At 37.5% G+C, this 13,729-nt stretch overlaps 2 protein-coding genes across 2 annotated transcripts; one reads left to right on the top strand and one right to left on the bottom strand.

The window, feature by feature from the left end:
• Nucleotides 1-121: 121 nt before the first annotated feature.
• On the top strand, nucleotides 122-6,220 carry LOC133521103 (josephin-2). Its single transcript, XM_061855866.1, has 4 exons — nucleotides 122-384; nucleotides 482-654; nucleotides 1,309-1,489; nucleotides 1,772-6,220. Exons 1-4 carry the CDS (start codon nucleotides 304-306, stop codon nucleotides 2,039-2,041), a joined length of 705 nt encoding a protein of 234 aa, XP_061711850.1. The 5' UTR covers nucleotides 122-303; the 3' UTR covers nucleotides 2,042-6,220.
• A 1,241-nt stretch (nucleotides 6,221-7,461) lies between these two features.
• On the bottom strand, nucleotides 7,462-13,481 carry LOC133521098 (apolipoprotein D-like). Its single transcript, XM_061855862.1, has 4 exons — nucleotides 12,496-13,481; nucleotides 10,815-10,945; nucleotides 10,113-10,315; nucleotides 7,462-7,642 (listed from the first exon to the last, which is right to left on the bottom strand). Exons 1-4 carry the CDS (start codon nucleotides 12,619-12,621, stop codon nucleotides 7,488-7,490), a joined length of 615 nt encoding a protein of 204 aa, XP_061711846.1. The 5' UTR covers nucleotides 12,622-13,481; the 3' UTR covers nucleotides 7,462-7,487.
• Between the last annotated feature and the right edge of the window lie 248 nt (nucleotides 13,482-13,729).

The raw sequence follows: 13,729 nt of genomic DNA, 5'->3' as shown, positions 1-13,729 counted from the left end.
AAAATGTACTCTTTAAGTATCGGTTATTAAGGGTTATTTTGTAGAAGTTTTATTTTAAATTTACTAGAACGATAAATAAAATTATTGCAACTATACCCATTACATCCGTACGTAAATCTGTCAAACACACTTGTCATCACAAAATAATCATCGGATTTTTTGTAAAATTGTAATAATTGCTGTAATTAAATTAATTAGTGAGAAATACTACTAACGGCGTAATATTTATTCGTATCATTTAAACAAAAGTTAAACCATGTGTGTTTTTTGTTAGAAAACTATGTAATTTTTAATGTAATCGGGATGTCTGCAAAACCGACGATTTACCATGAAAAACAAGTTAAAGAGCTGTGCGCGCTGCACGCACTTAACAACTTATTCCAGGCACGTATTACCTTCATCATTGTATACAGTATTAGCAGGGGAATTAGAATAAATTTGAGTTATAGACGGAGTATGTAAACATAATACTTGTTGCTAGGTGCGCGGGACGTTTTCGAAGAACGAGCTGGACGGGATCTGCAGCCGGCTATCGCCGAACGTGTGGATCAACCCGCATCGCTCCATGCTGGGGCTGGGCAACTACGACATCAACGTGATCATGGCGGCGCTGCAGCTGAAGGGCTGCGAGGCCGTGTGGTTCGACAAGAGGAAGTGAGTCTCAAGGTCGCGGCTCTGCCGACTCGCTTATTAGCATGATTTGCTCTGATTTATGTAAAACCTTGAAAATATTGTGTAATCTTGAATTTCAATAGTCAATACCGTGTATGTTGTGTAAATTTGCAATTTACACTAATTCTCCTGTGACTATACATGTTATTCAGCAAATAACTGCTTCTAAGGTAAAAAGTTTTATGTATACAATTTACCTACCTTCTATAATTAACCTTTCCATGTCTAGTGGCATCATTATTATGTTAGTGTTGTATTTTAATAGTATAAGATATAAATACATTTAATGCCTGAGTTCTAAGGGATAAACAAACATGATTATTATGATTTTTTTACTCATTTTTAGACGAAAAACCGATGTGTTTGAAATTGTATAATATATAACCTATTAATTTACACATCATTCATGCTTCAACTTTAAAAATTATATTCTCAATAAATAAGTTGACTATGACATAGGAAAAAAAACTGGTTACACAGAGATGATTGTGACCATTTCTCTAGGTATTCTACAGCGGTATCGATATATGGGACAAAAACAGGACAGATGCGAATACGGGATGCAATCCTTCAATACGATGACAATCCTGTATATATGGGACGTATAGCAACCCTAACTATGACCTATGTTTTCAGAGATCCGGGCTGCCTTGACCTATCAAACATCTGTGGGTTCATTCTGAATGTGCCCTCAGACTACAAGTTTGGCTTCGTGATGCTGCCCCTGCGCCGTCGTCACTGGATTGCCATCCGCCAGATCCAGGGGAACTTCTACAACTTGGACTCCAAGTTGGATGCACCACAGCTCATTGGAAGAGTAAGAATATTGTTTTTATTCATATAAGTATTCTCTAAAGAGTCATCAAAAATTTAAACCTTAGCATAACTGGAGGCTAAGGAAAAATAATTAGTGTATTGCACACGCCCATACCTAATGATAGTTATGGTGAACAAGTATGAGGTCATCAATCAAATGAATTGTTTAATGTATGTTCTTGATAATACCAGTATGAATTTTAGTCATAATTTATTAAAAATTGTTATTTTCATTGTTCTGTGTGTAAGTGTAAATTCTAAATATATTACTTTTCCATTCCAGAGCAGTGATCTCATAGCCTACCTAAAGCAACAGATGGAGTGTAAAGAAAAAGAGCTCTTTGTGGTTGTAAGCAAGGAGGTAGAAGAAAAGCAGCTCTGGATGAACCAGTTCACCATCACCTCGCCCACCCACAACCCGCCACTCAACCACTGTGACAGCCCGGACACCATCTCCGAGTCCAGCAACCCGTATGAGTCTAAAAATGATAGTGTGGAGTGTCTTCAAATTCATGAAGTGCGGAACTGTTCTTTGGCAGTTAATGACTTTTAAAGTGTACTTCTTTCCATTAGACTGATAGTGTCGACTGTGTGGTTCTGGGAAAATTGAACCGTAATTGATTAAATTGTTGTTTACAATATTATTAATCCATTTATTTCGCGTTTTTCCGTTATGGAAACGATTTTTAAAGCATGTGTAATTGTGTATATGTACACACCTGATAAAATTAAAAATATGATTAACATCTGTTTTTTATAATTTTAAAGTTGTGCAGATTATGAGAATAATTGGATATTTATTTTTAATGTCCATCATTTGCCGAAAACTATTATTATATATATTGAACTATAAATTGAACAAGGCGCGTTTGATGTTTGTTTTAAAAATGTGTGAAATTTACTCTGGTTTTTGCTCTCTCAGTGTAGCAGTCAGTACAGTTTAATAAGTCAACTGAATTTAATAGTTTGGCCTAGGTATGTTTAAAATTTACATTTGCAAGTTTTAACTTGTTCGTTGCTCATATAATTTGCATATTTATTTCTGTAGTATGAAAGTCTAAAATCAAATGCTATAACTTAACAGTTGAGTGAAACACTTAATGCCATTGTGAACTATGCCTTATAAATGGTAATGTAAGATCTGATTTAGGTCCAGTAGTAAACATTGTACATATTTTTAAATAATTTAGGTGAATCCATGAAAAATTCCCATTAAAAACCAATATTCATTAATTTATAATTTGTAAATTGAATCTTTTTTTGGATCGGATTTTAAAACCAAACATATAACTTACTGGTAAAAAAAAATGATTTCGTCATAAATCTAGTATCTCGAATGTAATATACTGTCTTAGATATTCGATACCAATTACAACCTGTAATTAAGGGTCAAAAATTGACACTATATTACTAACAATGCGGCGTTGGATAACATATATATCTGTGCATTTCCATAGGTATACAAAGTATTTAATTAAAATGTGATTCCAAGTCTACAACGAAGCAAATATCCTTGCTCCATAGGTTAACGATCACACGAGGCGACAGGTAGTTGGATAGACGTGTGAAGGCTACCCAGTGACACATTGTTATTCGTTCACAATTATATGTGTAATTAAGAAGAAGCCATATCCTCGTATATTAAAATGACCATATTGTAAAATTCTTGCTATAATAGATAGAATGGAGATACGAATTTTGGGCGCTTACAATTTTAATGTATTTTAAAACGATCTAAATATTTTACATTACCAAAATCGGATTACTAGCTAAGTATCCTGGTTTATAGTCACCATCAAATAAATAGTGACGGCCAAAGTGGCCAAATATATCTGAACACATCCTTATTTCTACAGTAACAAAGGCATGCTCAGATATATTTGTCCACTTTGCCCGTCACTGTCTATTGGATGCTATATGTACAGTCAAGTGTAAAAATATGGGTGCATACAACTTAACTCCATAATATGTCCCATATTTAGTTCTTAATTCGCCACATAAGGGCGTCCGCTTGCTGGCGCGGGTGCGCGGAGCGTCTGTCCCACTCGCCCGCGCCAGTTAGCGTCGCTCGCTATTACAGTATACATACATATAGAATCTGTGGCGATACCTATTTATTTTCTGGGTTTGTAGTACTTTACGATATTTATTGTTGTGTTATTGTGTTGTTTTTTTAATTTATTTGATTTGCACAATTTTGTTCGGTTAGTTGTATTAGGAACGAGTTATTTGTTGGTGTGTGTGTCTGTCAAAGGGTTAAAGACGGTTGTTAACTGCATTATTATGGCATCCGCGCCCTACTGACGCCCAATAATCTGGTGACGACCTTTTACCTCAAAACTGCACAAACATTCAACTTAGGGCAAAGACACATTTTTGGGCAACAAATTTTTGTTTTGTGGTATGACCAACGTATCTACAAATGACGAGTTTCATTCATAGTCAGTATACTCTGGTGCCGCCCAATGTACATTGCGATGTACATTCCGTTTTAATCAAACATGAACCTTCATTGAAACAAAGTAGCATTTCTTGTCTCGAAACAATTTCGAACAAATTCAACTCAATTAGAAATACATCTAGATTCTACTTTCCTTAGCTATCATTTTGTATAGTGGGCGACACGAGGATGACTGTCTTTATATGTACATTATTTTAGTTTTATTTTAACGTTAAATGTGTTACTATACGACAGACGGCCTAAATTAATGTTATTCGGTTTAGGGGGTGTTTAAGACTAATCTAAACGTTCACTGACTTCTTTAAGGTAACATACGATCAGCGCCACCAATATAGGAGTATTTGAATCCTCTATAACTTCATAATTTTGAAAACGTCTTTTATTTTTTTGACATCTGACTTATTTGATAGCGATACAAACTCAGGATGGTCAGTAGTATTTTTATCTTATATAACCTGTGCCAAAAACATATTCTTTAGTTTACTTTTCCACCCACACCCTAGCACAGATCCACCGCGATACCACGACGCGCGCGCTTGTGCTAGGCTGACACATATGGATCTCGACGAATATTTCCTATAAACTCCTATATTTGATGATGATTGTACAAGCGGCTTAATTTTTAGCACTTTCATTGAACCCATTCAAATTATTTTTTTAATTATTTACAAATGGCAGTGAAAGTGTTAACAGTGCTGCGACAATAATGACTTATTCATGTCTTAAATTAGGGATATTGTGAATGATATTCATTCGTCTTACCTTGCAATCTATCAGTATATAATAAGTATTTAGATTTAAAGCATAGAGGGCGCTGAAAATGGGCTCCCAGTTGTTCTATTAGTATATTGAAAACTTTATACATTAGAGTTTAAACTTGAACACCAAAGCTGCACTATGGCGACTACTGGATGGGTTATAATATCTAATTAATTATACTTATACCTGGAAAGATTGGCTAGTAAAAAAATTACCCTGTATACAAATCACCTTGTATAAAATATGAAGATGCCATGTCTCCTTGTGACTATACTATCCGCAAACCAAACTGACGACCGAGGTCTTATCTCTATCTCTCTCACTCGTGCCATGACGACGTAAGCATGGATGAAAAGTTTTACGACCCCGGTCGTGAGTTTGGTCTGCGGGTAGTTTAATAGATGGCGCTCCTCTCTAATCAACAACATCTAAAACCACAGGAATTATACACTGTATACGAACTGACCACTCATATGCACTTTATTACAACTAAGTAAGGTCTACTATTGGTTGCCATTTATGGATTTTATGGCTCTTGGCCCCCTATTTCACCAACTTGACAATTTACACCTTACGCTGATTTCCTGTACATTTATGGGTCGGTAAGCAACGACTGTGTGAAGCGTCAATATTTACATTTTGGACCAGCAATGTATGGTGAATAGTCAGTATCAGGCGTTATCAGCTTGATGAAACAGGGCCCTGGTTGCCAGGGTACTAATAACGACTGGGATCTGTCCGTTGCAATATGAGCCTTATGCGGTAATGTCCAAGGCACAACACCAAATGCAGCCGCACGGCTAGGTACAAGCAATAAAACCAAATAAATAGGATAATTTAATGTAACACAACTTTATACGCACTCGTTGTATCTACTCTTTTTGAGTTCTTTTCGGTCTTTTGATGATCCAAATATAGGCGTTAGTTTTCAAGCTAGCCCGTACCTCTAACTCTACCCGCAAAACCCGTACCTCTTTTCTATTGTAATTAGGTATGTAAAACCGCACGTGCTATACTATACTTACCTGCAGGAAAAAAGATTCGGTCATTGGCGTATAATTTTAATTGGTACCTGAGCGTGGGCTAGTCCAACGCTCAAAGAACCAGTGTAAGTGCGCTCTCCGGTAACGCGCCTTTGTTACGCATCTCGATTACAAATTTAGACTGGTTCCGTAGCGTTCGACTCGCCGGCTCTCAGTAACCGTAGAGGGATAACACAGCCTCGGAAAACATTTTTTCATTTTGAACCTTATTGCTATTTCCATAGGAGTTGTACTTCAGTAACCGGTTAAAGTTATCGAACCTTTTTTATTTATTTATATGTGGCACGTGTGACGTGCGGTTTTAATTACAATAGACAATCAGTTAGCCGTAAGGGCCAGCTTGAAAACGAACGATTATTTGCTGGTATTTTATTCCTGTTCCATAATCACATGAACGTTTTAATCTACTTGTACTATGCATTGTAAATATAAGATATTTTCTTATGAAAATAGAAGGTGTGATGACTAAGTTGCGTTTTTTTTCTCAGCTCCTTATTCACGAAGACTATGACTTCCAAAGTGATAAATAGTTATGTTAAAAAAGCTTTCATTACTCAATGATTCCTGACTCAGAATCAGGATTATTTTATTTGCCAGAATACTTAAAAACAACATATAGTACATACAGGATGTTAAGGTGATAAAGTATTTAGTCGGTGAACGTCATGCAAAAATTATACACCGTAGTTTTATTGAATTCCGTTAACTACGGGGTATGGGTAAGTTAGTAGTTAGTAACCCACGTTTAGGGAAACTAAATGGCATGGTTGATTTAAAAAAAAATTGTTAAAGTAATATAATGTTGCATATAGCGTTGTTGTAACACGGGCGTTACATTTAATTTAACCAAACAATAATTGAAAACTGTGACATATCAATGTAATTTCGAACATCGATCGTCGGAGATAATACGAACGTTTAGAAACAAACGTATACACTCGTATCTACTACTAACGTACTACGTACTAATCAATATGTAAACAGGTCCTAAGGCAGATGTATACGCTCGTAAGGGCCTTATAAGATAATAATAAATTATTGATTATCACCGAAATTGAGTTAATTAGAATACCGGTGTCTTTGAGTAGGTCACTTAATTTAACCTCAGGAATGCACCTTGAAATTAACGGAAATTAAAAAAACACGGCGTATAAACTAATATTAAAACGTTACCAATAACATTTTCTTAATTATAAATACTTAATTTAAAATTCTCGTACTCTCCCGAGGATTTAAAATCATGAAAAAAGTTTTCGACATTCACTTTAGGCCTTCTGGACTCGCCTAGCCTTTCCTCGCTGAACTTTAGCTTTTATACATATATCCAAAATTATTACTGCGGTATTGAATTTGGAACCTTCTTCATTCCATAAGGGAGTTCAATACTGTTTGAACATGTCTTTTTAAAAGAAAATAGGGAGTTTTTAATCGAGATATAAAATAACCTGCCCGTGTTACTATCTACCCAATCTAACTCTCATTTTATTACGAAACCAAATAAATTTGATAAGTAATCGAACGATCAATTTATCTGGAAAATAGCATATTTTTATCGCCTTGATGCTCGAAAAAAAAATGTTTGCAAAGCATTAGCCTTACCAGGCCAGTCCCAGAGTTAATTTTGCAGTTTTGAACCTTCTTTTATTTTTGGAATCTTATTTTATTCCATTAACAGGACATCGGGACGGTGGTCATCAGAATTAACGAGAGTATAAATAAAACATGTATTTGAAGTGTTACTTTAATATCTGGTCGGGCCTGTCGACGCAATTGTTGTTTTTGGAGAGCAGCAGGCGGTCGGGGTCGAGCCGCAGCTCCTGCAGTAGCGCGTAGATGTTTGCGCGCAGTTCCGCACTTAGCTCGCGCCGTCGCGCCAAGATCCAAAAGCGATCTGAAATAGAGGTAAGTATGTACTTACACTTATTTATTTGGCGCAATGACCCAAAAAGAGTATTGGGCCTCCAACACAAGAGCACGCCATTTTACCCGGTCCTGCTTGGCTTCACGCCAGTTTCACCGACGCCGAGCTCACGGAGTTCGACCTCCACTCTATCCGGCCACCGATACTTAGGATGACCTACAGGACGGCGTCCAGTCGGTCGACCCAAATATGCCCTCTTTACAGCATGATCTTCACCCATTCTTTCGAGGGCCCAGCCAACGGAGACGATGTGGTTTGGTCTCACCTGTTATATTCAGCCTTCTAGTCACAGAACGTAAGGTGTTAAGATTCCGGGACCCGGTAAAAAGAGACGATGGCAGTTGGAGGATCTCATAGCTGAAGTATGTACTTGGTCTTTGTCTTTTACGCTTGCCTAGTTTTTGACAATGCACAGTGTTGACTGGAAATAAATGCCTTATACTACCTACATTAACGAAACCATCATCATTTATGGATACTCACGCCTCGGCTCTAATAAGCGTGTTTTCCGTGGCCCTCGGATTGGTCTTATTTTGCTTGGCAGCAGTGGGTCTCTGCGTATTCCACTAATCCCTACAATACAATCGTAGGTAGAGTTAGACCAAGATATGTCTGCAACGATTTTGATGGCACACGGAGTGTAAGTTTTATATTAAACGTCAAACTTGTATGAAATTTGGACGTATAAATAACTTGGAGAAAATAAAAATAACCTAGACAAATCAAAATATATTCAATTTAACAATTATAATCTCAATATCAGAAGCATTGAAAATGTACCGCAAACCAAATTTTTAGGAGTATTCATTGATGAGAAACTTGATTGGAAATCGCATATCGATAGTATAACCAATAGATTAAATAAATATGTATTTTGTCTTAAACAGATCAGTAAACTCACAAATATTAAAACTGCAATTTCCTGTTACCATGCCTATGTCGAATCAACCTTACGTTATGGGTTAATACTATGGGGCTGTAGCACTGATATAAACCGAGCATTCGTCACACAAAAAAGATGTTTAAGAGCAATAAATGGAATGCGGCCTGACGAATCCTGCCGGCCACTATTTAAAAAGCTCGGTTTTTTGCCTCTTCCAGCGCTCTACATATATGAAATATGCATATTTGTCCATAAGTACAAGTCCATGTTTAAAAAAGCGTGTGACAATCATCCTCGCTCTTTCCGAGACCCAGACAGACTACCTGATGCCACTTCTCGATTGACAAAACACAACAAAAGTTGTCTAGTTACGACTGTAAAAATATATAACAGAATTCCTGTCGAATTTCGCACAATGGATATTATTTTATTTAAAAAAAAACTACATGATTGGCTTAACGATAAAAACTTTTATAGTGTGAGTGAATTTTTGACATGGGTTAAATTAATTAGCAATAATAATTAATATAGGTACATTTTGGGGTTAATATTTATCTATCTATTGAGAAGGTTGATAATTAGAACCATAATCTCTTTAATGTTTTGTTTAGTTTATATTAATGACAAATTTAGTTAAAATATTAGTTTTAGTTACCCTTTTGCATACCAAATGGGGTTAAACATGTTAACCTACCTCTATAAGTAATTTTTAACACCTTGTACCTGGTAATGTTACAATTACAGACTTGTATTTGTCTAACTCTTAAGTATATTTTAATTCTTTAGGGATCTTTCATGGGACTCTTTAGTAAATGGAGCTCAAGGGCAGCCTTTTGTACTTTGGTTTCAGGTAACTTACTCCAAGTTGTCTATGCGCTTTACCTTGAAGATTTAGGTGGATTTATAAGTATGATGAATAAATCGTGGTGGCTGGCACCAGGCCAGGCGGCCGTTGATGTAGTTTGTAGGTAGGTCCTCACCGTTGTGCATGATGGACAGCCGCCATCAGATATATAGGAGCGGCCGAGGTGATCAAAAATATCTGAACACGCCCTCGAACGCCTTGACAATAGGCGTGTTCAGATATCTATGAGCACCTTGACCGCTCCGATACATTTGATGGCGACTGGACATGGACGTGCAGTACCATACGACGGCGAAGTGCTCGTAACATGTACTTGTACAACAGTTGTTTACTTACCGTTGTGCATGATGGACACGGAGGTGCAGGACCACACAACGGTTCTCGTAGTTGGTGAACAGTATGCTGTACTGCCCTGCGCCTGGTAGCATTCTCTATGATGTACACGTTGTCTCACCGTTGAGCATGATGGACACGGAGGTGCAAACCACACGACGGTGCTCGTAGTAGGTGAACAGTATACTGTACTTCCCCGCGCCTGGTAGCATTCTCGATGATGTACATGTTTTGTCTCACCGTTGTGCATGATGGACACGGAGGTGCAAACCACACGACGGTGCTTGTAGTCGGTGAACAGTATACTGTACTGCCCCGCGCCTGGTAGCATTCTCGATGATGTACATGTTTTGTCTCACCGTTGTGCATGATGGACACGGAGGTGCAGGACCACACGACGGCGAAGTGCTCGTAGTCCGTGAACAGTATGCTGTACTGGCCCGCGCCGGGTAGCATTCGTCCAATGATGTACGGCATGCGGTTGTTGAGCTTGTAGCGGAAGGAGGAGGAGCCGTTGTGGCTCGGGATGCCCACGCCGTAGGTTGTGGCTGGTGATCCTGTCCTGAAAATATAAGAGAGCGGATGAAGTTTTTGTCCTCTTCAGGTTCTTGGACTGTAACACTGAGGTATTAAGGTCAGATACCTTCCATTTCCAGAGGAAATTTAAAAGTTGCTAATGTTTAAGTACTATGATGCAGATAATTAAGGGTTTCACCTCGGAATGAGAGCTAAAAAGCTGGAAATTCGTATACACCTTCATTATGGAGTTCTTAAGGTTCTATAAAAAGTCGACGATATCGTGTGCGCGTCGGAATTTATTCAAGGCCAAAAGTCATAAATGTCGGTTTTGAGCGGATATCGAAGTTTTCATAGCTCCAGTACTAGAAAGGCAACTGGAAACATACACCGGCAAGATTGTAACTGTTGAAAGCGACTCTTTTGAAGGCAAAGGTACCTAACTAGTTTGGGTGGTTGAAACCATCGTAAGATGATTGCAAAAGTAGCACTTAACTGTTTCACCGAGTGCGGAGTATGCATGGCACCTGTGTGTACGTACTTACCATCTGTTGACAGTGGTGACGGCGATGAGGTAGTAACCTCGTTCGTTCAGTGTCACGTGAAGCTCAGTGCAGCTGGCGGTCATCTCCATCAGGTAGAAGGAGCGTTCCACTTCGTACCATGTGCCTGTCATCTGTGGATCAAACATCTTCTTCGTCAGAGGTTCTAGCGTTGACACAGTTAAGTAGTAATAAGGAGTGTTAGTATTGAAACAAGAAAAAGTACACCTAAGACACGATCCGTCCACCTTTAAATTTAATAGTTATATCATTCTATGAAAGGTCTGGCATTAGAAATGTCTTGATTGTCATTTAAGCCCTGGAGCCTAAATACCCTGAACAACCTATTGATTCCATCAAGGCTAAGGCTATCAGTTAAACGATACAAATAGGTCTCAGCCTCATCTAAGGGCAAATTCATAACTGTTCTATATCTTTATTGTAACATTCCATGTACCATATGTTCCTGTGAATAAATTATGATTGATTGATTAAATATCAATTCTTACGATGCACCGACTATAACGAGTTCAAGATTTCGCAGGTGCATACCAACAATGTAGCAGCTACGTGCGCATGAGTGCCTGCTTATATTACAGACTTGTACGCTAGCGGGTCGCGACCTCCGCCCTTTACCTATATTGCAACGCAATTACGCATAAATGGGCACGGCTTGTTGTGTCGGGACGCTATTGGATCGACGCCAATGCCTTACAGGTGAATAAATCTTCAAGCATACGTCGGTACGCACTACGTACATTTTGTTAATAACGTAAGGTGCATTATTTTTACGTGAAACATACACACGTTTTAAATAAAACATTTTTAATAAGAAATTTAAAGGGGCTTATTATCTATGCGATTGTATGATACCTAATTTTTAAATAAATTCTAATGAACTAAAATATATCAAGGCATTATAAACTCTTACAAAAAATAGTTTCACTTTAAATTCCATTAAGTAACTAAATAGCCGCCGATTAACTGGGATGCATCCGGCATCCGGCTCGAAGGACCATTGTTACGCACCTATTTCATGAACACATATAGATCCAATTTAACATATACTAAGTATTCATTTCTATGCGCATAGCGACACATTGGGGTGTTTTAATTGCATTTAAATTTTTAAGGGTCAATGTTTTTAAAAACAAATAACCACATGTCAATGACCTGTTTTGTAGGCAGGCATGGTGACTGGGGAGTTTAAATATGTAGGTTCAAAAAGTTCAAATATTAACAGAAATTGTGAGGTTAGTGATTTCATTGTAAAATGCCGAATAACAATATTTGTGTGTGGAAAAAAACAAACGTGCAAATTAATGTTTACTTATTTGCATCCGAACGTTTGAAAGTCGGTCATGACGTATTTAATTAGGTAGGTACCTGCCTGGATTATAGACAGTAAACACCTTCTTGATACTGTTGTAGTTGTTGTTGTAGTAGGTCACAAGTATTTTATTTAGATCTAGATGTAACTAGATGTAAAGATGTAAGACTCAGAGAAGTCTGATAGAAGACTAGGTCAATTTACTTACACAAAATAGTTTGAATTCTGATTGACTCGAACGATATTATTAATGTAACTATAATAAAGCAAATATATATATAATAGGATCGTATTTGACTCCACTACGCCGCATACACAAATCATACATAATGCCATAACAAACTGCGCACTTACCTTCTGTATTTCGAAGTTCGGCTGCTGCGGGTAGACGGGGCACATGCCCAGCTTCGTGCCCATCACCCCCACTGTTAGACTCGTCATCAACATGTTAAATAACCCTTGCACTCTGAAGTCCCCCATCACTTTTTAATTACTTAGTCTAACTTAGGAACTTTATTCAAGCAAAAAAGGCGGAAAATCTGTGATTTTACGGGCTAAATATGTCTCCCTTAAAAACTACTTGTGATTCAGAACTTTGTGTTTACAAAATAAAAACAAAAAGTAAGAATAAAATCACACTAAAAATCTAGCTGCTTACTATATGAAGTTAATTAAAGCCAACGGAAATCCCTATCTTTTTTTAAATAGGAACATGAAATTTAAATCCACACTGCAAAATTAATATTGATAACTCACAAAAATCTAGATAAAAATCGTTGACCGACTGAAAATACACCGTCACCTCGTTTTATAATAGGCAAGGTCTAGTTTACGAGAGTGAAATTACAGCCTCTCGGATGTTTGGGAAACGGTCGGCTTGTTTGTACAACATTGCGGCGCGCGCGACTGCCGCTGACGTCTGGTCATTATTCAAATTGTATCGATTAAACATACGATGTGACGTGAAGTTTACTCGAGTAGGGAATTAGTCGTGGACGTTTGTCTGTTTACAAACTAAGGGTCGAAGCTGAATAACTTAGTTCCAGTGCTTAAGGGGCTTTCAGAAATGACGAACGGGTAGATACGGTAGTGACAACCACTTAACCACTACGCTGATGGCGCCTGAACATTTTGATCTTACCGTGAATGCGAGAATTGAAAGAGTTTGGAATGTTTATGTGCTAATCAAAAGTTAATCCTTTTCAAAAGTAACGACCGTTGATGGTCGTATTGTTTTGATTGGTCGTCTGAGCTGCCATAATTGTCATTTGAATTATTCTGATTGGTTGAATTTCAGTGGTAGCTTATTCCAGCATGTTAGCACACGTGTCTGTGTATAGGTACTTACAAAAGAAGTAATATTGCTAGTGTTTTATATTCTTAGCAAAAATTTAAATATTTTATTAATAATATTTCTCGGAATATTCCTTTGTTATTTATACTTTGACTGCCGAACGTACTACATAAATGACCAGATGGTCGAAATAAATGATAATTTAATTTAATTTTAATTTAATAAAGTACATAATAGGTAAGGTCAATAGGGTAAGTGTGGCTGGCCGTCACATTGGCCCTATTTACACATTCA

Source organism: Cydia pomonella, chromosome 9 (assembly GCF_033807575.1).
Source record: "Cydia pomonella isolate Wapato2018A chromosome 9, ilCydPomo1, whole genome shotgun sequence".
NCBI lineage: Eukaryota > Metazoa > Arthropoda > Insecta > Lepidoptera > Tortricidae > Cydia > Cydia pomonella.
Note: the sequence above shows the minus strand (reverse complement) of the source record. Positions and strands in the feature narration are given on the sequence as shown.

Bases quoted from the DNA above. Each gene is read 5' to 3' on its own strand.
- LOC133521103 (XM_061855866.1), top strand. From the start codon at position 304: ATGTCTGCAAAACCGACGATTTACCATGAAAAACAAGTTAAAGAGCTG. The intron at 385-481 runs GCACGTATTACC...ACTTGTTGCTAG, and splicing joins CACTTAACAACTTATTCCAG to GTGCGCGGGACGTTTTCGAA. The intron at 1,490-1,771 runs GTAAGAATATTG...TTTCCATTCCAG, and splicing joins CACCACAGCTCATTGGAAGA to AGCAGTGATCTCATAGCCTA.
- LOC133521098 (XM_061855862.1), bottom strand. From the start codon at position 12,621: ATGGGGGACTTCAGAGTGCAAGGGTTATTTAACATGTTGATGACGAGT. The intron at 10,946-12,495 runs GTAAGTGCGCAG...TTTGATCCACAG, and splicing joins CGAACTTCGAAATACAGAAG to ATGACAGGCACATGGTACGA. The intron at 7,643-10,112 runs GTGAGACAAAAC...CCTCTATTTCAG, and splicing joins CGTGTCCATCATGCACAACG to ATCGCTTTTGGATCTTGGCG.